Genomic DNA, 26,160 nt, shown 5'->3' on the forward strand with positions numbered 1-26,160 from the left:
AGAAACCGTGCTTATCCAAAATGTACCTAAATTTCAGAGCTTGTTGACACCATGATGGTGAGGAGCTTATTTCCACGTGTTCACAGGTCAGGAGGCTCCGCCTACTTGAGCAGACATGACTCCGCCCCTCTCTCTCCAGCGCTATGGTTACCCAAGGCAGTGTTCAAAAGAGAAGCTTAGCGGAGTCTGAAATCATGGCAAGGGGACAAAGATTTTTCGACTTGAATCTCTCAGTATCTTTGGAACTGTCCGTTCATCTTCCTCTTTTTTTATTCCTCCTCACTGGTAGGTAATTTTTTATTACGATTACTGAAGGAAGTTGGAAGTTTGCTGTGTAACAGTGCGGTCTGTAACTGCAGCTTTTAGCACAACACATCTGCTGCTCCAGCAGCAAACTGCAGCCCACTGTATCACGTGTGTTATAGATGTAAATATGTACTACTGTGATGTATTAATGATCTACTGTAATGATGAACAGAACTATTCGTTACTGATGATTTTGCTTATGGACAAATTGTACAGCTGCAAAAGCATCATTAGGCAGTTCTCAGTATTGTTTGGCTTGACATAACCTAAAAATGATTTAACATGAAAGATAGCACTGTGTTCAGTTAAGGGTTTTTTTTTTTTGTAGATTGTAAAAAAAGCAACTAATGTATATGTCTACTAAATATCCAGGTAAAGGTCTACTGAGCTCTGCACAGGTCAACATAAAGACAACAGTGTTGCAAGTTATGGCAACAGTTTCAGTTTGTCTTTTAACTTTTTTACTGTAAAAAAAAAAAAAGTGGATTTATTTAGAAGTTTTAATTTCACCAATGTATTTTATTAAATTATAGGAAAAGAACTGCTTTTAACAACAGTCATCAGCTGGTGGTTAATGTAACTAATTTTCATATAATCACGATTAACAGAATGTAAGCTAATGATATAATTGAAGTTAGATTCATTTGCTATATACACAACTCAAGAGTATTACTTAAAATACACATTATTTTGTTGGGATGAAATTAGTGTCGAGAGTATTAGTCTTTCCATAATTTTACTGTGAATACATAAGAACGGGTCAGACTCCTGCGTATCATCACTGGGACAATGAGTGACAAGTCAGTTATAAAGTGTAGGATGGTACATGTGCATGATTAAGAACTGAACACTCCTGCCCAAGATAAACATTGGTAATGCAACTGTCAACAGCTGACCTGGACTTTTATCCACTATTCATACTATCTCAGTTACTGCTACCAAACCCAGAGTATGGTGCTGTGGAACTTCTTCTTCTTTCGGCTTCTCCCATTAGGGGTCGCCACAGCAGATCATCCGTCTCCACACCCCCCTGTCCTCTACATCTGCCTCTTTCACACCAACCACCTGCATGTCTTCCTTCACCACATCCATAAACCTCTTCTTTGGTCTTCCTCTTTTCCTCCTTCCTGGTGGCGCCATCCTCAGCATTCTTCTACTGATATACCCCATGTCCCTCCTCTAAACATGTCCAAACCATCTCAATCTCGCCTCCCTCACCTTGTCTCCAAAACGTCCTACATGCGCTGTCCCTCTAATAAACTTATTTCTAATCTTGTCCATCCTCGTCACTCCCAACGAAAACCTTAACATCTTCAGCTCTGCTACCTCCAGCTCCACCTCCTGTTTTTTACTCAATGCCACTGTCTCCAAACCGTACAACATCGCAGGTCTCACCACAGTCCTATTAACTTTCCCTTTCACTCTCGCAGATACCCTACTATCACAAATCACTCCTGCCACTCTTCTTCACCCTGTTCACCCTACCTGCACTTTTTGGACCGGCTCCATTTATATTATTTATTTAATCATTTCACTGTGGAGATATTGGCAGGAATAATTTCTCCTAATTATGTAGCAGTGAGTGTTGTCTCTTCACATCCAAGCCAGCACAGCCTGCTGCCATTCATATACTATTTTTGTGTGGCTTCGCTCTAGCAGCAGTACTTTCGGTTGAGCCTTATTGAGGCAAGACCGTCCATCTGCTTTAAGAGAAATACTGAAAGACTCCGGACAGTGGTTCTGCGTAATCGAGGCATGAACTCAACTCAAACCAAGCCAAACCAACTCAAATTACTATAAAGCTGTATTAACCTATAAATATGTATACACATAATTCAGACAGCTCATATACAAGCTAACTATTGCAGTCAGTCTTCAAAATAGACATAACTGTTACTTATCTCATAGATTTGTTCTCAGTAAAAAAAATCTGCATATAAATCATATTCCATAATTGTTTTGTAAAATTAAGTACATCAATAGGAATTTCATCATTATTAGTTTTTATAAATGCTGATTTGTTTTTATTTTCATGTATTGCCATCTCTAGAGTTCTTTCTCTACTTGGTTGAATGGTTCAATAAAGAAATAACATCCACTGAGTGGCAGTTCTGTGGACGGAAGCTATGTGTTGATGAGAGAAGTCAACGGAGAATGCCCAGACTGCCTTAAGATGACAGAATGGCTAGAGTAAGTCAGATAACCATTCAGTAGAATTGTGGAGCAGAAAAAGCTTAAGATGTCTGTGCTATAATGTCAGAAGATCGAAATGGGTTCCAATTCTGTCAAAAAAGAAGCCCCAGTGATGTAGTACATCCACCTCAAGGTTTTTTTGTATATGCAGAGATGACTTTCTGCTCTCCTTGGTTAAAAAGGGTAATTATTTGAGTTACTACGTGTATCTTTACTGTCAACTCAAATAATTGTATTACTTTTCCTCTTATCAATTTTGGATTTAAACCCACAGAGGTCACTCAGTGCTTTTTGATTTTGCCTATTCAGCAGTTTCTGAAATACTCAATCCAGCGCTTCTGGCAACAGCCATGCCATGGAAAAAGTTTTTTACCTGTTCAAAGGTTTGATGTAGAGCTTTTGAGCAGAATTTTTGAATTCAATGTCCTGTGTGTATTATATAAACACATCAGCTAATGACACATGGTATTTACTGACTAGAAGTCAATCTTGTTGTCTAGTTCTTTATAATCTTCGAAAGCTGCAGATGCTCCCTCAGCCAGAAGTGATCTGAGATGACTGTTCAAATGACCTCTTCATCAAGTCAAAGTATGGTGTGACACATTACTATCTTTAATGTCACTGTCCATTATTTCCATGAGGTTTTCAGTGATTGTTAGCCCCTTGCTCTCTCAGCCTCTTGTGCTCCTTGAGATACTAGAATGAGATTTAAATTCAAAATGTGATATCTAATTAGATGTCTTCACAAAGTTTATATGGCAAAAACTTACATATAATATGTATAACTGTACAAGCAACACTGGCAATACAAGGCAATAAAAAAAAATAATACTAATAATAAAATATTTAGCCTAACATAGTAGTTATGAAAGGGAAGGGGATTTGTGTGTGCTATCACTGAAACATTCTTTAACTAGACATATTTATGCCCTAATTTAATCTAAGGGGCTAAAATGACATGTCAAATTCTCAATTTTTAACAAGGCAACTAACAAAAACAGCTGTTGTTGCATTTCAAGTTGCTTTATGGAAAAATGTTTGGAACGCTGTTCTTGTGTCAGCCTAATGTTCCACTCACTCCCGCCTAAAATATAAAGGTTTAAGCCTTAGTGAGTAAATATAGACAGGCTAAAAATGCAGGCATTGTTTTGTGTATGTGAAATAACACACTAATCTGCCATTTGAACGGGAACATTGACACTAAAGGAGTTGTGAGAAAAGAAAAATGCTTTAGAGTGTCATGTTGAGAAAACTGCAGCATTTCCTTACCTCAGCAATTCACTGCTTGAATGATTCATTGAATTTTTATTGGTCTACTTTGGCCAACATCCAGCTTATAGAAAACCTAGATATTTCTAGCTATCACCAACTGTCAATAATATAACCTGTGAACTTTTAGCATTGTACACTGCAGCCAGTGTGTGTGAGCCAAGTGCAGTACTGCTGCAGTGGTGCTGAGGGGAAAAGAAGGCGCATGGCCAGAAACAAGCAATGCCTGGCGTGAACATAATTTCATTAAAGTGGAAAAAGTTACATGTTGGTTTTAACTCCTGGTCACTAGCTAGTTGCAAGTATTAGTTATTTATTAGACTTATTTTAAAAAATCTGCTTAATATAATCAAATCTGAAGTTGGAATTATAAATAAATCTAAAATGTATTATCGTTAGACTATTATTATCACCCAATACTAGCGGTACATGTATTCGTACAGGGCTTTCAGTTCGGTACACATGTGTACCGAATGCAATTCTTTTTACGTGCGGAACATCTGAGTTAAAATCTAAGTTCCCTCTGTAACATATTATGTGGCGGACCACAATTTTATTTAGTATTCACCTAGCACTTCAGTATTACTGTTTTTTAATATTATTATTATTATTATTATTATTATTATTATTATTATTATTATTAAACTTGAAAACATACACAACAATGCCAGGGGTACAAAAAATAAACTAGAGACGCAGCGCACTGTGACGGCTCACTCCATAGCAAAAATACGATTTGCAGTGCGATGAAATGTGACTTGTAGTTCGTTGTAATACTCACATGTGCAACCACTTCCTGGTTTTCGACAACGCTAGTGATATGAATTCTTCAGCATTTGCTTCTAGAATCTCTCTTAAAAAGAAAACATTCTGACAATTCCACATGTTGAGGGAGTGAAAGAATAAAGGATGGAAGGAATAAAGACATTTGTTCAAGTATGCTGAAATAAGTAGAACAGTTAAGTGGAACATATCATTAGAAAATTTTATAATAAATGTAAACACACACACACACACACACACACACACACACACACACACACACACACAAGGAAATAACAGGCTTTTAGATTAGGCATTAGATGGGATAGCCAAGAGAAAAGTTTGAAAAGTTAATTATCATTTATATTTTAACTTTTTTGTGTAAAGTTCAGTTTACTTGGTATTTTCTAGGCTTAAAGCACAAAGTATGAAAAGTTTCAAACTACATTTTATGTCCAGTCATGGAAATTCAAGCATCAAAATATAAAAAATAAAACTAAATTCTTAAAATAAACAGATTAGTTATTTACTTACTTATCATTTGTTAAGGGTTAGTATTCATGTTTAAATGACTATCATAAATTAGAATGAAAGCATTACTCACAGTACTTAACACAAGTCCAGAATATGATGGCCACATTATCTGCAATGGCATTGATCTTCCCTATGCAGTATGTGCTAAAATGAAGACTGCTGCAGCATCACTTGCTACAGCAACACAACCTGCTGCAAGTCACTCACTGTAAGTAAAAGGGTCGTCATGTGGAATGAAACAGATGTGATTGGACTGAGTTATTTACTTTAGCAACATAGTGTTATTGTAACTCAGGAATCATTTTTATGAGATGGACTAGCAGTATTATTCATTAAACCATTACAATTATTCAGATAAAAGTCTGATCATTGTATGTATGCTCAATGTTTATGTTTTGTTTCCTTGGTACTCCGTTTAAATCGGTTTAATATATTTCATGTATATGTTGGTTTTAAAATTTACAATTTCTTTAAATAACAAAAAGGATGCATGCATACAGAGAATGCTACAAGAATGGGGACAGAATATTGTACAGTCAGGCCAGGGACACTGCCAACGGAGATTAGGGTGGCTAAGAGGAGCTAATTAAAAAGCTGGAGAATCTGATTTCAACCAATGACCCTGCTTTAGGGTGAAAAGGGATGAGAGACATCACAAGCTACAAGACACCATCCCCCAGCTCTGTAGGGAATCAACAACTGATTAATGACCTGAATGAGTTTTACTGTAGATTTGAATGCCCTGGTCTCACACCTCACACCCGTTCTGACCATCTCACCACTCAACCATCAACACCTCCAGCAGCCCCCCTCTCCCCCTCCTGTACTTCAGATCAGTGAAGATGATGTGCATCAGGTCTTCAGGAAACAAAATAGAAGGAAAGGACCAGACGGAGTTTCACCAGCCTGTGTAAATACCTGTACAGACCAGCTGGTGTACATCTTCTCACAGATCTTTAACAGATCGCTGGAACTGTGTGAAGTGCCTGCCTGCTTCAAATGTTCCACCATCCTCCCCATTCCAAAGAAACCAAAAATCTTAATGACTACAGACCCATGCCCTAACACCTGTGGTCATGATGTCATTTGGGAGACTGCTATTGGCTTATCTGAAGGACATCACTGGACCCTTTCTGGACCATGTGTAGTTTGCTTACCGACATGGGACATGGGACTTCACTTTATCGTGCAACATTTGGACAAATCAGGAATTATGTAAGGATTCTGTTTGTGGACTTCAGATCGGCCTTCAACACTATCATTCCAACACAGCTCTCCGTTCCTAGTGCTATCTGTCAGTGGATCACCAGCTTTCTGACAGATAGGCAACAGCTAGAGAGACTGGGAAAATTCATGTGAATCAGCAGTACTATCAGCACTGGTGCCCCCCAGGGGTGTGTTCTTTTCCCTCTGCTCTTCTCCCTGTACACCAAAGCCTGCACCTCTACAGACCCCTCTGTCAAGCTCCTGAAGTTTGCAGATGACACTATAGTCATAAGCCTCATCGATGACGGTGAGGAGTCTGCATACAGAAGCAAGGTTCAGTAGCTGGCCGCCCGGTGCAGTCATAACAACATCGAGCTTAATACGCTCAATACAGTGGAGATGATTGTAGAAAACCGTTTTGTAAATAGAGTGCGAGGCCAGGGGAGAAAAGTGGTAAGAAGGCTTCTAGAAGAAGTTAAAGGCACTTCGAGTTAGAGAGAGACACAGAGAGATATATGTGTGTGTGTGTGTGTGTGTGTGTGTGTGTGTGTGTGTGTGTGTGTGTGTGTGTGTGTGTGTGTGTGTGTGTGTGTGTGTGGGCATGTGAAAGTGAAAGTATCCAATAAAGAAACATGGTTCTGACAAAACTGGTCACCCCCTCACTGTCCCTAATCCCCCTGAACCGTTCCCTCTCCTACAACTCTATTTATTTTTCTTTATAAAATGTGCAATAACAATTTTTTCTTTTTTTATCTATTATATTTTACTATATCTATTTAACTTACTAAATTTGCAACTGGAAGCTTCTGTCACCAAAACAAATTCCTTGTAAGTGCAAACATATTCGGCAATAAAGCTCTTTTTGATTCTGATTCTGAGTATGTTAGTAATAAATCAGAGAGACTGTGATAAAGAGAAGGTAGATAGAGGGTGTAATAAATAAATACAGAAAATGTACTAACGCTAAAGGAGCAGTTTCTGAAATCACACCATTGACTCCAATTAAACAAATGCAAACAGTGGACACCAGAAACACAAGCTCAGTAAGACAAATTTATGCATGATGTTGTGCCCCAAACTTTAAATTTGGTGAACTCTGACCTACAAATTTGTATCGCATGAGGAAGAGTGACTGATACATCAAGATGAAAAAAAACTGATTATAGTGTTGTCACAGCTTGCTATTTTATATACATAACAGTTTAAAATAACAAAAAATGAACAATAAAGCTGCCTGGTTTGCAATGCTGCTGCATACACAAACAAGTTGTATTTATTTTAACATTATCATATCCAGTTGTTGACCATTTTCTCAGCACATATCTGAAAAAATGTTGCATGCATCAATTCTAGTGTTATTGCAGCTATCGAGCGGATCAGACACAAATAATCATTCCATGGTCAAACTCAGTGTGATCACATTTTCCTTCATTCTGATGTTTGTAATAAATATTAACCAAAACTGTTGCGGAATCTTGATAAATCCATTATTTTATGCACTGTAGTATTGCCACACGTTTGGCTAACTGGATTAATGCATGCATGCCTGATTGACTGTTAAAATGATTGGTAATTGAATACATTACTTAAACCATTCTTAAATTTAACGGACTAACTCCACATCTAGCCAAGCAAAAACTTTCATGCATGCAGAACATACAGTGGGATGATTCTTGTTTTGACAGCAAAATATGATCATAAATAAAAGCAGTCGTAAGAGAATGATAATTTAAATTTTTCTTTTTTTTATGATATAAATCTTTCTACCCCAAAAGCCTAATTTGACAGGAATTACAGGGTGTATAGTCTCTAAACTGATTTTTAATAAGTTTTAGATATAGTTATTTAGACAAATCATACAGTCTATGTAGTTTTATTGTTATAGTGTCTTGTTTTAGTCATAATGCTTTTTTTTTCCTGTCATTGTAGAAATTCTTTGAACAGGTCTTTTGCTTTATATGGCCCTTCCTAGATTTTGTTAGGCACACAAAACAGAATATCCCATTTCTTCTTTACAGGTTTACAGGCTATTTTCTAGTTTTTGACACAGATTATGTTTGTCACATACACCTACACTTCTAATATTTTGAGAAAAAAACTGTTAGTAATTGTAATTGCATGTTGCTTTGCCTGTTTATTTTTCAAGGCTGTTCATAAATTGAAAGGGCATTCTATTTTGGATCTGTTGCTCTATGTGGTTAAAGCAAATTATATATGAGCGGCAGTTTGCCTTTCTGGTGTTCATTCAACTATCCAAGGCAGAAGCCATCTGTCCTGCACTGTGGAAAGAAGATACCAACTGTGTACTAGTCTCACTTACTTTATCCAGCAGACAGAAAACACCTCAGAGAGCAGGCTTTGGGGATTGTATCCAGGTACATCATGCTGCAAAAATGGCAGGAAGCAACATTTGGCATCTTTGGCTGTACAAACTGTCCAAGCATGCCAGGCAGATTGGCATAGCATTTAATTTTTTTTTTTGTTTTTAGATGAGAGTCTCCATCATGGTTTGTCACCCATTCACCATTAATCTTTGTCCTCAGTGAAAAACAGACATTTACATAATGTTTATAAAATGTGTATGACCGTGATGATTAGCGGTTACTCTCATTATGATATGCGTCAGATAGAAGACAGGTGACAGCTGCTCCAACTCTTTAGGGCCCTGAGAACCCGTGACAGCATGCGCTAGCTTTAAAAGAGAGCAACTGTATAATACACAGAGCTGGGCTTCCATCAACCATATCCAGTTTCTGTATTATATGAGAGCATGCAATGGAGGTCCAGATTCCTCACAAATGAAAACTGACAATGAAATAAAAGCATGGCATCTTTATTATACACTTTACCTTCAATATTATAGAACAGTATATTTAAATAATTTGACACTGGTGAATTATGTTAGTAAAGGGAATTGTTAAGCTTTGACAAGAGCATCATTCTTTATATATATATATATACACACACACCACACGCTATTTTTAAACATGCATACTGTATTTATATTTCTATAATTGGTAGACACTAATCCAAAATTGCTCTCAACTGAGATCAAAACAATCCAAAAGTAGAGCTCTCTGGCAGTCCTGGGATTGTATTATGTTATTATCATTCAAGTTTCTATCCAATAGAAATTATGTCCTTTCTATACTACAGATTTGTTCTAGAGAATAAATACAGTTATATAGTGGAGGTTTGCTGGTCCTGAGAATAAAATATCTTCTCCCAATATTTGCTCTTCAGGAATATGTGTTTTTCTGTTTCTGTCCTGAGCGGAGCATGAAAAGAAATGCATTTGGCCTGGCACACGCCCTTCTGTGTGTTTTTCTTCTAGCAATTACAGAGTGGGTTGGGGAGCATGAAAGAGAAAGTGAGAGAGTGCCTCAGTAGACATATATTTCAAATATAATAGCCAAGGTTTACCACATGTAACTAAGTGCCAAGCGCTTAGCATCAGCTACTTGTTTTTTCTTTTATGCATATAATGTTTCAAAACAAATATTCTTTTTTAAAAGAAAAGAAAATGTCTTCTAAATTCTGCAAACTCTGAGTCTTATTTGATTGCCTGCCTTATGATTTTGTCTCTGATCTAAGCTATGTCTGACATTCACTTCTATTTTGTCTTAACCTTTTATTCAAATACTTACCAGACTTTGTTTTTTACTGCAGTACCCTCCAATAAATGAAGAGCAGACAAAGATTAAAAGAAAAGGCAAAAGCTATCTAACAGCTGCAAATGATTAATTTAATTTCAGCACTTTTTATAGGGCAAGGTGCTCAGACTGAGATCAATGAGGACAGTCAGCATGTCCCATAGTGAAGCAGGAGGGTGAATGTGTGGTACTCATTAGGATTGTGTGATGCAGGCTTCACTGTCTGCTACCATGCAGAGCGAATGCTTCTCACATGGGGCTTAATTACAGCTGAGGAAAGCAAAAATGTTATTACGATCCTTCACATATCCTATACCTTATTTGTCCAAACTTGGTGCATGTCATGTCAGCAAGGCTAAATTGAGCCATGTCTTTGATTGTGAATATGGCAAATAATTTACCAGCATGCCAGGATGTTGTTTAGTCTCCTGTAATCCCATACCACAATATTCATTATGTACAATAATGTGTACTTCTTTGTGACATTGATTCCACAAGGTGTGTCTGGTCATACTCTGTAAGGCTGCTACCATGCTATCATGCAGCTTCTAATAGAACTGCCCAGACCTAATATTATTCATATATACTACAGTATTTTTTTATACACTGCCTGGTCATAATGGTCACTGTTTGGATATACAAACATATAATTAAGGGCATACATTGGATTATTATAGCATTGATTTAATATGTTTCATTTGGCAATGATTATTTGAACCTGACTGATGCAGTCTTACTCGACAGGGACATGGTTAAGTGTGAGAAAGTTGAATGGAATAAGGGAGAATTCTTAATTGTCCCTTCAACCTTTCTTGTTAATGTTGTCTCTGCACACCATAATATGCTCAATAGCCATCAGAACAAATAGCTGGATGCTTTTGTCTGTATGTAGATGGAGACTTTAACAAGGCAACTTGGAACAGGTCATAGTAAAGGTCCACCGATATATCTTTTGCCCCCCCAGGGATGGAAAGTTACTGGACACAATTAAGTAAACCCACTGTAGCAGGGTTACAGTGGGGCTACAGAGCCTACAGGGCCAATGCCTCTGTTTTTTATTATTTGACCACAGCACTACTTTTGGAATTACTCAATGTATACAAAAGTATGTTGCAAGAAGCACCAGCATTATAAGAGGTCTGGTGCTGCGCTGCCCAGTCAGAAGCTCTCAGACCACACTGAGTAATACTAAATTAGACATGTTTCACTCTAGTTCATAACAATGGAGCTGTAAGAAAAAAAGTGGAAGGGCAGCTCGGGAAACATAGCAGCGTCTACAGATCATTACAGGCTATAGAGGACTATTATCATTCCCTTCCAGCTAAGCTATATATATATATATATATATATATATATATATATATATATATATATATATATATATATATATATATATATATATATATATATATATAATGTGTATATGTAGACAATATACAGCATTTATCCAATGCATCTTATCTTATCTTATCTTATCTTATCTTATCTTATCTAAGTTCTCTATCTCCTCATGGACAACCAAAGTGTATAGCAAAGACAACATAATTTTCCTTGGCATTCTAATGCTTTTAGAGGGGACTGTGTGTATTTTTTAATAGCAGAGTACATGTATTGTGTTAGTGGGAATGAAGGAATTTTGAGTTATTTTAGATTTTTATTCATTGTTCATTTTGTGTCTCACTGCAGGTGTTTACAGCAATGAGGTTGTGGTTCCAGAACATGTTCAAGTTGTGCTCGGAAAGAATGCCACACTAAGCTGTAAAGTAGATGTGGGTGCCAACCTCACCTTGACGCAAAGTTCCTGGGAGCGCAGCTTGCCCATGGGCTCTGTCACAGTGGCAGTATTTAATCCACAGTTTGGCATCTCCATATCTGAGGAATACATAAATCGGGTCCATTTTGTCAATCCATCAGTAGAGGATGCCTCTATTGTATTGGAGGGAGTACGCTTTGCAGATATTGGTTCCTATATTTGCAAAGTGGTCACCTTTCCACTGGGTAACTCACAGGCCTCTGCAGTTGTTGACATCATGGGTATGTTGAGTTTCAATTAAATTTTATTTGTATAATTTTAATTGTAAACATTGTCACAAAGCAACTTTATAGGAATTTGCAAACAGATATACACTAGATCCTTAATAAGTCAAAGTCAGAGAGGTTATAGACATTATATGAGGATAGCCATAGTTGGTTGAAATGGAATTTGATTTAATATTGAGAGAAATTTTTCTTTATGTACAACTAATAATAAATCTCTAAATCTTTATGAATATTAATTCCATACACAAAATTTTTTTTTAAATTTGTGATCCTTTATTTCACTGATAGACATTTACATTTATATTTAGCAGACGCACTTATCCAGAGCAACTTACAACTAAGCAGTTGAGGATTAAGGACCTTGCTCAAGGGCCCAGCAGTTGCAGCTTGGTGGTGCTGGGATTTGAACCTATTACCCTTTAGATTCAAAGTCCAATCCCTTAAACACTGAGCTACAAACTAGAACAATAAATGCTTTGAATTTACATTTACAACATTTAGCAGATGCCCTCATCCAGAGCGACTTAAATCTCATTCATAGAACTGAGTAGTTATGAGGTTAAGGGCCTTGACCATTAAATTGCCTTGACCATTAAACTCCCACCTCTTTCCTCATGCCCACTCTTAATCATTACTTTTATTGTTTTTCCCAGTATACACATGCCTGGTCAAATTGTTGGACAGTTATTGGGGTTCTAAGATATTAACAGGTTGTGCAATAACAAGAACGAAAACTAGTTAAAAAATTATAAATAAGGGAAAACAACACACATTGTTATTTTTCTCCTTACTGTTAAAGAACTAGTAAAATACCACATTTAAGAGCAACCTTCCAACTCCCAGAATGAGATTAAAAACTAAGCTGAGGGACACAATCTACTACTTCTTTCTCAAAAAAAAAAAAAAAAAAAAAAAAACGGAAGAAAATGTTGTTGTTTTATTTTTAGTTTATCTGTTAAAAAAAAAATGAATCGTAGAAATGCAAACTATTAAATTAAAACCATGTGCATGTCTGTATTGACAAAGTGTGTCATTTTTATCCTTAAACTTAACCAGCATTTTGATGTTGTGTAAATGTAAACCTGAAAGAGAAGGGGAAGGGACCCCTTCTGTATTGTTCACTCTTTCCACTTCCAGACAGGAAATGTGTATCCTGTTCCTTTGGAAATGTGCTACACAACCCTATTCCCTTTCCTGTCAAAATGTGCAATTTCTTTTCATTCCACTCAAATTTGCTCTTTAAAGTGGCAGAAGTGGCAGTGATCACACCTGCATGGCTTCTGTATGTTTAGGCTAGGACAAAATTGAGGCTAGATGAATCCCAGGCTAGTGTGTGCTACTACAGCAGTAGAAAGGTTATATTTAAAAACAAAAGGTTGTAAAGTTTTTATACAGGTGCATCTCAATAAACTAGAAAATTATTAAAAAGTTGATTTATTTTAGTAATTCAGTACAAAAAGTGAAGCTTGTATATTACATAGATTCATCACACACAGACTGATATATTTCAAGTGTTTATTTTTTTTATTATTGATGATTATGTCTTACAGCTAATGAAAACCCAAAATTCACTATCTCAGAAAACTAGAATATTGTGGAAAAAGTTTAATATTGGAGACTTGTGGTGTCACACTCTAATCAGCTAATTAAATTCAAACACCTGCAAGGTTTCCTAAACCTTTAAATGGTGTCTTATTCTGGTTCAGGCTACCCAAACATAGGGGAAGACTGCTGACTTGATAGGTGTCTAGAAGACGATCATTGACACTCTGCACATGGAGGGTAAGACACAAAAGGTCATCGCTAAAGGAGCTGCTGTTCACAGGGTGGTGGTAGAAAAAGGTGACACAAAGCCTATTCAAGAATTTGGGAAGATTCACAAAGAGTGGACTGCAGCTGGAGTCAGTGCTTCAAGAGCCACCACACACAGACGTATCCTTGGGCTACAACTGACGCATTCCTTGTCAAGCCACTCCTGAACCAGAGACAACATCAAAAGTGTCTTACCAGGGCAGGGGACAACAAGGAATGGACTGTTGCTCAGTGGGCCAAAGTCGTCTTTTCAGATGAAAGAAAATTTTGCATTTAATTTGGAAATCAAGGTCCCAGAGTCTGGAAGAAGAGAGGGAGAGGCACAGAATCCAAGTAGCTTGAGATCCAGTGCAAAGTTTGCACAGTGAGTGGTGGTTTGGGGAGTCATGTCATCTGCTGGTGTTGGTCCACTGTGTTTTATCAAGTCCAAGGTCAGCACAGCTGATCACCTCTTGCTATGCCAAATTGAGGCAGTAATTAAAGCAAAAGGATCCCCTACCAAGTATTGAGTACATATAAAGTAAATGAACATACTTTACAGAAGGCCAACAATTTGCTCCAGAAGCAACCCCAACCCGTCGCTAGCCTGCAACCAAAGCAGATGTAAGGAATTAAAGTTATTCTTTATTCTTCATTAGTTTCTCCATGGTGTTTAAACCAATTTTGTACTGATCCCTGTGTGGCATAACATAAATTATTCAATCTAAATTTGGCTGGTTCACTGAATGGGAGGGATGTTTATTAGGGTGAGAAAAATTTCCTGATGTGTATGCCCTGTAAATTAACATGAACAACCGACATAAAATATGCAGTGTCTGCTGTTTTAAAGAAACTGTATGCATTGTTTGCACTACATTTTTCCTAATTAGACTGGTAATGTGGTAGGTGAGAGCCTGCTAAACTGGGAAACAAGGGGTGTATTCCATCTGTTTATTGCATATTTTAATAATTGTTTTTGATTGCAGTGTTGATAATCAATTTACAATTAATATTCTTTTTGCTGTGTCTCTCTTTTAGTTGAGCCCAAAGTATATGTGTTAGCGGGTTCGGTTCCTCTGGTGGATGGTAATGTGGAGGGTGTGGTGGCAACATGCATGGCTGAAAGGGCGCGCCCCCCAGCTGATGTCTTCTGGGAGGCAGAGCTTGATGGACGTTCTGAGCAGATCATGCAGGCTGAAGCTGATGGCACTACGTCCACTCAGGTGAACTATATCTGGGCACCCAGCAGCCATGCCCTTAACCATGCCCTCACCTGTGTGGTACGCCACCCTGCCCTTGCCATGGACTTGCGCATTCCCTATGTGCTCAACATACAATGTGAGTTGGCCTCTCATTGCTGATCTTATGAGCTTTCATTTGGAACCTGCCATCATTAGTTTGAATAGTGTATAGCATTCCAGTGTGCCTAATAAACTATTCAATGGTATTTACATATGTGTGTTTTTCATGACTATTAGAAAGGTATATGAATATACTGTACAGACTGAATAGATAAATAAATATGAATATGAATTGGATGTGCACTATTCATAATGTACAGCCATGCATTTCAATGGAAAAAAAAATCAAACCAGTGAATATAGCCATTTTTACTAAGGGCTCAAGCAAGCTCAAGTATTAAGAACAGAGCTTTATTAGTGTAAACATGTGGTGGTGCTTACTAACTGCTTATTAAATGGCAGGGTGGTTTGATGTTTTAAGTCACACTGTGTGTGTGTGTGTGTGTGTGTGTGTGTGTATATATGTATGTATATATATATATATATATATATATATATATATATATATATATATATATATATATATATATATATATACAGTGAGGAAAATAAGTATTTGAACACCCTGCTATTTTGCAAGTTCTCCCACTTAGAAATCATGGAGGGGTCTGAAATTGTCATCGTAGGTGCATGTCCACTGTGAGAGACATAATCTAAAAAAAAAAAATCCGGAAATCACAATGTCCATCCATCCATCCATCTTCTCCCGCTTATCCGATGCCGGGTCGCGGGGGCAGCAGTCTAAGCAAAGATGCCCAGACTTCCCTCTCCCTAGACACTTCTTCCAGCTCTTCCGGGGGGACACCAAGGCGTTCCCAGGCCAGCCGGGAGACATAGTCTCTCCAGCGTGTCCTAGGTCTTCCCCGGGGTCTCCTCCCAGTGGGACGCGCCCGGAACACCTTCCCAGGAAGGCGTCCAGGAGGCATCCGGAACAGATGCCCGAGCCACCTCAGCTGACCCCTCTCGATGTGGAGGAGCAGCGGATCTACTCCGAGCTCCTCCCGAGTGACTAAGCTTCTCACCCTATCTCTAAGGGATCGCCCAGCCACCCTGCGGAGGAAGCACATTTCGGCCGCCTGTATCCGGGATCTTGTCCTTTCGGTCATGACCCAGAGCTCATGACCATAGGTGAGAGTAGGAACGTAGATTGACCGGTAAATCGAAAGTTTTGCCTTGCGGCTCAGCTCCTTCTTCACCACGACAGACCGGTACATCGACCGCATTACTGCAGAAGCTGCACCGATCCGTCTGTCAATCTCCCGTTCCACCCTTCCCTCACTCGTGAACAAAACCCCAAGATACTTAAACTCCTCCACTTGCGGCAGGAACTCCCCACCAACCTGAAGTGGGCAAGCCACCCTTTTCCGACTGAGGACCATGGCCTCGGATTTGGAGGTGCTGATTCTCATCCCAGCCGCTTCACACTCGGCTGCAAACCGTCCCAGTGCATGCTGAAGGTCCTGGTCTGATGAAGCCAACACGACAACATCATCTGCAAAGAGCAAAGACGAAATCGTGTCGTCACCAAACCGGACACCCTCCGACCCCTGGCTGCGCCTAGAAATTCTGTCCATAAAAATTATGAACAGAACCGGTGACAAAGGGCAGCCCTGCCGGAGTCCAACATGCACCGGGAACAAGTCTGACTTACTGCCGGCAATGCGAACCAAGCTCCTGCTTCGGTCATACAGGGACCGGACAGCCCTTAGTAAAGGGCCCCCGACCCCATACTCCCGGAGCACCCTCCACAGGCCGCCGCGAGGGACACAGTCGAATGCCTTTTCCAAATCCACAAAGCACATGTGGACTGGTTGGGCAAACTCCCATGAACCCTCCAGCACCCTGTAGAGGGTATAGAGCTGGTCCAGTGTTCCACGGCCTGGACGAAAACCACATTGTTCCTCCTGAATCCGAGGTTCTACTATCGGCCGTATTCTCCTCTCCAGTACCCTGGCATAGACTTTCCCAGGTAGGCTGAGAAGTGTGATCCCCCTATAGTTGGAACACACCCTCCGGTCCCCCTTCTTAAAAAGAGGGACCACCACCCCGGTCTGCCATTCCAGAGGCACTGTCCCCGACCGCCACGCGATGCTGCAGAGGCGTGTCAGCCAAGACAGCCCCACAACATCCAGAGACTTGAGGTACTCAGGGCGGATCTCATCCACCCCCGGTGCCCTGCCACCGAGGAGTTTCTTTACTACCTCGGTGACTTCAGCTTGGGTGATGGACGAGTCCGCCTCTGAGCCCTCAGCCTCTGCTTCCTCAATGGAAGATGTGACGGCGGGATTGAGGAGATCCTCGAAGTATTCCTTCCACCGTCCAACGACATCCCCAGTTGAGGTCAACAGCTCCCCACCTCTACTGTAAACAGCATTGGTGGGGCACTGCTTTCCCCTCCTGAGGCGCCGGACGGTTTGCCAGAATCTCTTCGAGGCCAGCCGATAGTCCTTCTCCATGGCCTCACCGAGCTCCTCCCAGGCCCGAGTTTTTGCCTCGATAACCACCCGGGCTGCAGTTCGCTTGGCCTGCCGGTACCCGTCAGCTGCCTCAGGAGTCCCACAAGCCAACCAGGCCAGGTAGGACTCCTTCTTCAGCTTGACGGCATCCCTTACTTCCGGTTTCCACCACCGGGTTCGGGGATTGCCGCCTCGACAGGCACCGGAGACCTTACTGCCACAGCTCCGAGCGGCCGCTTCGACAATGGAGGTGGAGAACATGGTCCACTCGGACTCAATATCTCCGGCCTCCCTCGGGATCTGGTCAAAGCTCCGCCGGAGGTGGGAGTTGAAGATCTCGCTGACAGGAGGCTCGGCCAAACGTTCCCAGCAGACCCTCACAGTACGCTTGGGTCTGCCGAGTCTGTCCAGCTTCCTCCCCCGCCATCGGATCCAACTCACCACCAGGTGGTGATCAGTTGACAGCTCCGCCCCTCTCTTTACCCGAGTGTCCAAGACATACGGCCGCAGGTCAGATGAAACGACCACAAAGTCGATCATCGACCTGTGGCCTAGGGTGTCCTGGTGCCACGTGTACTGATGGACACCCTTATGCTTGAACATGGTGTTCGTTATGGACAAACTGTAACTAGCACAGAAGTCCAATAACTGAACACCGCTCGGGTTCAGATCAGGGGGGCCGTTCCTCCCAATCACGCCCCTCCAGGTGTCACTGTCGCTGCCCACGTGTGCATTGAAGTCTCCTAGTAGAACGACGGAGTCCCCAGTCGGAGCACTGTCCAGCACCCCTCCCAGAGACCCCAAGAAGGCCGGGTACTCTATACTGCCGTTTGGCCCGTAGGCACACACGACAGTGAGAGACCTATCCCCGACCCGTAGGCGCAGGGAAACGACCCTCTCGTTCACCGGGGTAAACTCCAACACATGGCGGCTGAGCTGGGGGGCTATAAGCAAACCCACACCAGCCCGACGCCTTTCACCATGGGCAGCTCCAGAGTTGTAAAGAGTCCATCCTCTCTCGAGGAGTGTGGTTCCAGAGCCCAGGCCGTGCGTAGAGGTGATCCCGACTATCTCTAGTCGGAACCTCTCAACCTCACGCACAATCTCAGGCTCCTTCCCCGCCAGCGAGGTGACATTCCACGTCCCTAGAGCTAGCTTCCGTGTCCAGGGATCGGGTTGTCGAGGCCTCCACCTTCGACTGCTGCCCGATCCTCTTAGCACCGGCCCCTTACGGTCCCTCCTGCAGGTGGTGAGCCCACTGGAAGGCGGCCCCACGTCGCTCCTTCGGGCTGAGCCCGGCCGGACCCTGTGGGGGAAGGCCCGGCCACCAGGCGCTCGCATACGAGCCCCAACCCCGGGCCTGGCTCCAGGGTGGGGCCCCGGCTGCGCCATACCGGGCGACGTCACGGTCCCTGATGTAGTATCTCTCATAAGGGGTTTTGAACCGCTCTTAGTCTGACCCGTCGCCCAGGACCTGTTTGCCTTGGGAGACCCTACCAGGGGCATATAGCCCCGGACAACATAGCTCCTAGGGTCATTCGAGTACTCAAACCCCTCCACCACGTTAAGGTGGCAGTTCAAGGAGAGGGTTCATACACAATGTATGATTTTTAAACTATTTATTTGTATGATACAGCTGCAAATAAGTATTTGAACACCTGTCTATCAGCTAGAATTCTGACCCTCAAAGACCTGTTAGTCTGCCTTTAAAATGTCCACCTCCACTACATTTATTATCCTAAATTAGATGCACCTGTTTGAGGTTGTTAGCTGCATAAAGACACCTGTCCATCCCATACAATCAGTAAGAATCCAACTAGTACATGGCCAAGACCAAAGAGCTGTCCAAAGACACTAGAGACAAAATTGTACACCTCCACAAGGCTGGAAAGGGCTACGGGGAAATTGCCAAGCAGCTTGGTGAAAAAAGGTCCACTGTTGGAGCAATCATTAGAAAATGGAAGAAGCTAAACATGACTGTCAATCTCTCTCGGACTGGGGCTCCATGCAAGATCTCACCTCGTGGGGTCTCAATGATCCTAAGGAAGGTGAGAAATCAGCCCAGAACTACACGGGAGGAGATGGTCAATGACCTGAAAAGAGCTGGGACCACCGTTTCCAAGGTTACTGTTGGTAATACACTAAGACGTCATGGTTTGAAATCATGCATGGAACGGAAGGTTCCCCTGCTTAAACCAGCACATGTCCAGGCATGTCTTAAGTTTGCCAATGACCATTTGGATGATCCAGAGGAGTCATGGGAGAAAGTCACGTGGTCAGATAATACCAAAATAGATCTTTTGGGTCATAATTCCACTAAACGTGTTTGGAGGAAGAAGAATGATGAGTACCATCCCAAGAACACCATCCCTACTTTGAAGCATGGGGGTGGTAGCATTATGCTTTGGGGGGGGTTTTCTGCACATGGGACAGGGCGACTGCACTGTATTAAGGAGAGGATGACCGGGGCCATGTATTGCGAGATTATGGGGAACAACCTCCTTCCCTCAATTAGAGCATTGAAGATGGGTCGAGGCTGGGTCTTCCAACATGACAATGACCCGAAGCACAAAGCCAGGATAACCAAGGAGTGGCTCTATAAGAAGCATAACAAGGTTCTGGCATGGCCTAGCCAGTCTCCAGACCTAAACCCAATAGAGAATCTTTGGAGGGAGCTCAAACTCCGTGTTTCTCAGAGACAGGCCAGAAACCTGACTGATCTAGAGAAGATCTGTGTGGAGGAGTGGGCCAAAATCCCTCCTGCAGTGTGTGCAAACCTGGTGAAAAACTACAGGAAACGTTTGACCTCTGTAATTGCAAACAAAGGCTCCTGTACCAAATATTAACATTGACTTTCTCAGGTGTTCAAATACTTATTTGCAGCTGTATCATACAAATAAATAGTTAAAAAATCATACATTGTGATTTCTTTAATTTTTTTTTTTAGATTATGTCTCTCACAGTGGACATGCACCTACGATGACAATTTCAGACCCCTCCATGATTTCTTTTCTAAGTGGGAGAACTTGCAAAATAGCAGGGTGTTCAAATACTTATTTTCCTCACTGTATATATATATATATATATATATATATATATATATATATATATATATATATATATATATATACAGTACAGACCAAAAGTTTGGACACACCTTCTCATTCAAAGAGTTTTCTTTATTTTCATGACTATGAAAATTGTAGATTCACACTAAAGGCATCAAAACTATGAATTAACACGTGGAATTATATATGGAATTATATACATAACAAAAAAGTGTGAAACAACTGAAAAATGTCATATTCTAGGTTCTTCAAAGTAGCCACCTTCTGCTTTGATTACTGCTTTGCACACTCTTCGCATTCTCTTGATGAGCTTCAAGAGGTAGTCACCTGAAATGGTCTTCCAACAGTCTTGAAGGAGTTCCCCGAGAGATGCTTGGCACTTGTTGGCCCTTTTGCCTTCACTCTGCGGTCCAGCTCACCCCTAAACCATCTGGATTGGGTTCAGGTCCGGTGACTGTGGAGGCCAGGTCATCTGGCGCAGCACCCCATCACTCTCCTTCTTGGTCAAATAGCCCTTGATGCCTTCAGTGTGGCCCCACAATTTTCATAGTCATGAAAAAATAAAGAAAACTCTTTGAATGAGAAGGTGTGGCCAAACTTTTGGTCTGTACTGTGTATGTATATATATATATAATATTATTATTTATATGTTTTTTAACGAGTGTGACATTTAATAGAAATGTACAAAATGTTATATTTTCTTTGGCGTCCTTAAAGAACGGCATCAATTCTTTGAGACATTGAAAGTACAGGCTGACGACATAAAGATGATCTACTGGGTTGAGATCTGAAGAAGACTGATTGTGTTTAAAGAGAGTTTAGAATGTCCTTTGCTCTGTACTAATAAAAAAAAAACAATGGTATTGCTAGTGTTTGTGGACTCCACTTTCATTTGCAATGTTTTTATGAAGTATAATTTTACTATTCCTTGATTGTTCTTTGTACAGATTTTAGCATCCTAAACGTCTTCCTCATTCCTTTTATTAAATTTAATTGAATTCAGTTTCATTTGTATTGTGCTTTTAACAATGGATTTTGTCCCAAAGCAAGTTTACAGATAAATAGGCTATACGGTTTGAATTTATATATTTAGAAGGTAAACCAAATATCTGTATTTCCCAAAGTGTAAATATCCTGAAGTATTTGTCTTACAGTAATAGGCGATGGATCCATTTTCATTACCTTATTATTTTCAGTTCCTCCAGATGTAATGGTTGTAGGCCAGGATGATGTTTGGTATGTGGGACAAGAAAACGCAAAGTTGGACTGCAGAGCAAATGCCAATCCTCCTCCCCATCACTTCTTCTGGACCAGGTACTGTCATAAATATGTTAAGTTTTTACAATGTCCACACTTCATGTGTTTAAAGTACAAAGCCATCCATTTTCTGAATGTTCATTAACAAAATTACTTTTTCTCTGGAGAAGAGTTTAAAACGGGAACCTTTTTTTTTTTTATCAGGCTCAACATGCCTATGCCTGCCGGAGTTAAGACGATAAACAGCAGTCTGGTCTTCACTCATCCGCTGCAAAAAAATTATTCTGGAACATATAGATGTGAGGTTCAGAACGAGGTTGGACTACATTCTCAGGAGGTACACATCTGGATACATGGTAAGATAAGATTTCATCTGCTTATGCATTTCAGGGCCAATTGAAATTAATTAAATTAAATATTTGTAATTAAATCATTGGAACTTACTAAAAAGTTTGTTTGCTGAAATAACACCAGCAGGTTTCTGTTTTTGCTTTATGTTTAAATGTTTTTAGACATTTATTGTAACCAGCACTGAAATGAATTACTTTACAAAATAAACATTTGTGTTCTGGATTTGGTGTTAAAAAAAAATACACCTCTGCCATATCACACATTATGTCTCACCTTATTTGTTTAAAAAGGTCAGATTGTGTTGGAGTGAATAGTCAGAGAGAATAGTCACAAGTACAGCATTTGTACAACTTGTAATCATAAAGAAGGGCAGTCTTCATTTCTCTCTATTCTCCATCTCCTCTATAAAGCACAACACACTTATTTGTATTTACTCTTCCACCAGATCCCCAATCTACTCCTTCTGCCCTCACAACTACCAGTGGAATCATTCCTGGTCTCTCTAGCTCATCACCGACACATTTTCGTGCCCGTTTCACCTCTCCAACATTGGCATCACTGCATGATGGTACAATGGGCACTGTGGTGGGCAGTGCTGTAGGAGGCATACTGGTTCTGTTTTTTCTGCTGTGCATTGTGTTGTTATGGTACATCCGTCAGCACCGTACATTCCGTGGTGATTACTATACCAAACAGTACATTGGGCCTTCTTACATGCAGAAAGAGTCCCTTGAGCTTCAGGACACCTTTAGAGATGACTCACCTAACTACAACGAAGATCTGAAACACACACCTGATGATGATGATGATGATGATGATGATGATGATGATGATACACAGATCTACCACAGTTACACAAAAAACAATAATGACTGGGATGATTGTTGCACAAAAAATTCGAACATTAGCACAATTGGGAACAACAGCACCCCCTACCTGCAGGAGAAGAGGTGCGATATTGCCACAGACTGTGAATATGTGTCTCATAAGGACGGCTCTGTGATCTCTCGTAGAGAATGGTATGTGTAATTATTTGAAATAGTTAATGTAAGACACGATTTTGCAGAATACAGTATTACCAAACTCTTCATATAAGGGAAAGATTTTTAAAGTGTATGTCAGGGAAACTAAAATGGCTGTTTTCTATTATCTTAATGATTCTTTTAGGGGGATGATATTGCACAGAATATGTTTGTGTTGCTTTTTGCATTTAATACCAAGAGAGAACAAATGGCTGCTTGGAATGCTAAAAACAAGCTGGAATATATTGCTCATTCCATGTGTCCTCGGTTAAAAATCTTATTAAATTTTGAATAACAAATGCAAATAACTACATTGTTTTATTTGTATGTTGTATGAGTTTGTATATTTTTCCCATTGTTTTTAATATTATATTATTTTATCAGTTCGATGTTCAAGTTCTGAAGTGAAAATCTGCATATTGCACTCTTACTGATGTACATATGTATTTTCTCTCTTTTCACTTCACCTGTATTAATTTTTAACAATTAATGGAAAAACTTACTGATAAATGGGTTTTTCACCACTTGATGCCTGTTTTATATTTAGATGATTTAATGTTACATAAATCTTAGTGATGGTAAATAATTGGATCTCAAGAAAGCATGGTGCCCCCAATTGTAGGCATTTAGTTGGCAGTATAATCTGTGCCACCATGTTGGAGATACTTACATTTTCCATATTCTTAAATGGCTGTAATTCAGCATGTCAGCTTTTTTATATTCTGCTGCATGCAGCACAGATTAACATGCAGGACTTCATTATCTGAATCCATTACTTAGTCAGTTGGTGTGTTTTTCAGATGTGTTGATATCAACTTTTTCAGTACTGATGTACCTGTCACTATGCCTGTATATACATGCTTCTCTCCCTGGCTGCAGCTTAAGTATACTTACTTCAGAAACACAGTGTGATATCCCAGGCATTTACTTTGCTGACTATTCCAAGAAATGCATTAGACATTCAATAAACTGTGTTAAGTGGAGCATCATTAATATCAGCCTTCAGCACATTTGCTGCTGAGCTGCAATACCCTATAACATTCTGATTGTAAGAATGCTTTAGTTGGGTTCCATCAGCACTCTATTCCAGGGTGGCGTTAATCGAAAAGCTGCAAGTAAATTGTAGCCTTAGGACTGCAATTGCTAAAAAACAGTTTGCACTGAAATTGCCATAATACAATTTAAAGGTTTGATACAATACAACTGTATGTGCAAAAACAATACAAAAAATCTGAAATTCTCATACTCATAAGTTGCCCATACGTTTCTGTTAAAACAATTGCACTTTGACTACAGCCAACAGTTATAGAAGGGAAATAATTTCTAATAGCACTATTCAGTATCACCAAGATGAGGATGGTTCCTTTTTGACTCGCGTTTCTTAGACGTCAACTCAGGGAATATTTCCTTGCCACAATTGCATCTTGCAGTATGCAGTGTAAAATTTCTATTTCGTAATTATATATTTCTCTAAAGCCACTTTCGGACAATATCCACTGTTAAAAAAAACCCTATACAAATAATATTTAATAACATTTAGAAAAACAGATATTGAGAACAGTGTGTAAGGCAGCAATATGGAGCTTTTATGTTCCACACACTGTTGCATTGTTGCTAATAGCTCTTGCATGTGGCTCACTGCCAATTTCTTCACTCTGCATTCAGTCATGCAGGAGAGGAGCTTACCATTACTTCCAAGAGGTTCCACAATAGGGTCTGCTGTTTGTTTGTCAAGAATGCTTCACAACATGTTATTTTTAAATACATTAACTATAAAGTTCAAATTGTTAAACAATTACCTTTAATTATGTAATGAAGTTTGACACAATAGTCAATTTGTCTGTTTGACGCACTGAATTATTGCAAGAATTTTAATGAGTTAAGAGACAAATTGTGCAAGATTAGATATTAGGGTAATATGTGGGGACATATTGGACATATGTGGGGTCACATTCAGAAGCTGATAATATACTTAATATATAGCAAAGAAACAAGTACATAATAATTCTTGCTTATTTAGGTCTTGGCATCAACATTAATAAAGCACAATGTTATTCACCTCGAGGTTTAGTTATGAGACTCCTGTAGTAGCAGATGAAAAGACTGGCAATAGTAGGCTTACTAGCAACTGCGACTTGCCACTCAGTTAGATTCCTGCACCCTTGCTGTCCTCTCCATTGATTTGCCAGCACCACATCTAACACAGCACATCTGCTGCATGTGCTGCTCAGGCTGCTTTACAAAGACAAACCTTCCATCAAAGGTTGAGGTTTTTAATTAAAGTTTCCCCACATTTGCTCTCAATTAGCTTCTATCTATATACTTCAGCTTCAAATGTATGCATAAATGAAGGTTAGGAACAGCTATTTCAAAGAAGGAGTATTTAATCCTTTAACTAGCTTCTGCCTATGAATGTCTATTTGTAAAAAAAAAATCTAGTTCATTTGTTTTATATATGGTTTCACACTGGCTTGACTGGTTCGAGTTAGCAACATTTTTTATGTTTTTGCATTTGCTTTATTTAAGCTCCAGACCCACTGGACCCACTCTATAACATATAGCAGTTAACTGAGGATGAATGATTAAATGGATTGATATGTGTCTGAATGCCAATGAAAATTATCATATTTGTTTAGAGTATGTTTGTGTTTGGATGGTCTGTGCAATTTGTTAATGTTGACTGGATATTTTGTACAGTAGTACTGTATAGTACTCATCAGGCAGTATGTATTGTATGTAAATATCTGGCAGGGATTTATGTATCATTGGAATAAATATTATTTTTTCATTTTTCATTTGTAAGTCAAACAGCTGGTAAGTGAACCTGCGTGAGTGATGTGTTCTTATTTTAGATCTTCCTTTTTGTTTAGTGTGTACATAGTGTGTTAATTCTCAAATGAAAAATTTGTGTATTTGTTTAAAGATGTTTTAAAAAATCAAAAAAACAAAAA

The 26,160-nt window shown here is 39.9% G+C and overlaps 1 protein-coding gene across 3 annotated transcripts; it reads left to right on the forward strand.

Annotated features, from left to right (window-relative positions):
* The first annotated feature begins 125 nt into the window (after nt 1-125).
* nectin3a (nectin cell adhesion molecule 3a) lies at nt 126-26,160 on the forward strand. 3 transcript variants are annotated; one of them, XR_014534731.1, is made up of 7 exons: nt 126-285; nt 11,610-11,957; nt 14,793-15,092; nt 21,776-21,893; nt 22,041-22,192; nt 22,633-26,027; nt 26,062-26,160. XR_014534731.1 is itself a non-coding variant. In XM_083548901.1 (6 exons), exons 1-6 carry the CDS (start codon nt 144-146, stop codon nt 23,214-23,216), a joined length of 1,644 nt encoding a protein of 547 aa, XP_083405027.1. In that variant the 5' UTR covers nt 126-143; the 3' UTR covers nt 23,217-26,160. The 3 variants fall into 3 exon arrangements, 2 of the variants coding, with proteins under 2 accessions (XP_083405027.1, XP_083405028.1); XM_083548901.1 differs by having other exon boundaries at nt 22,633-26,160; XM_083548902.1 differs by lacking the exon at nt 26,062-26,160 and having other exon boundaries at nt 22,041-22,173; nt 22,633-22,921.

This window comes from Silurus aristotelis (genome assembly GCF_946808225.1).
Source record: "Silurus aristotelis genome assembly, chromosome: 8".
NCBI lineage: Eukaryota > Metazoa > Chordata > Actinopteri > Siluriformes > Siluridae > Silurus > Silurus aristotelis.

Excerpts from the sequence above, each read along its gene's own strand:
- nectin3a (XM_083548901.1), top strand. The coding sequence starts at position 144 with ATGGTTACCCAAGGCAGTGTTCAAAAGAGAAGCTTAGCGGAGTCTGAA. Across the intron at positions 11,958-14,792 it reads TGCAGTTGTTGACATCATGG|TTGAGCCCAAAGTATATGTG; the intron begins GTATGTTGAGTT and ends TCTCTCTTTTAG. Across the intron at positions 21,894-22,040 it reads CATCACTTCTTCTGGACCAG|GCTCAACATGCCTATGCCTG; the intron begins GTACTGTCATAA and ends TTTTTTTATCAG.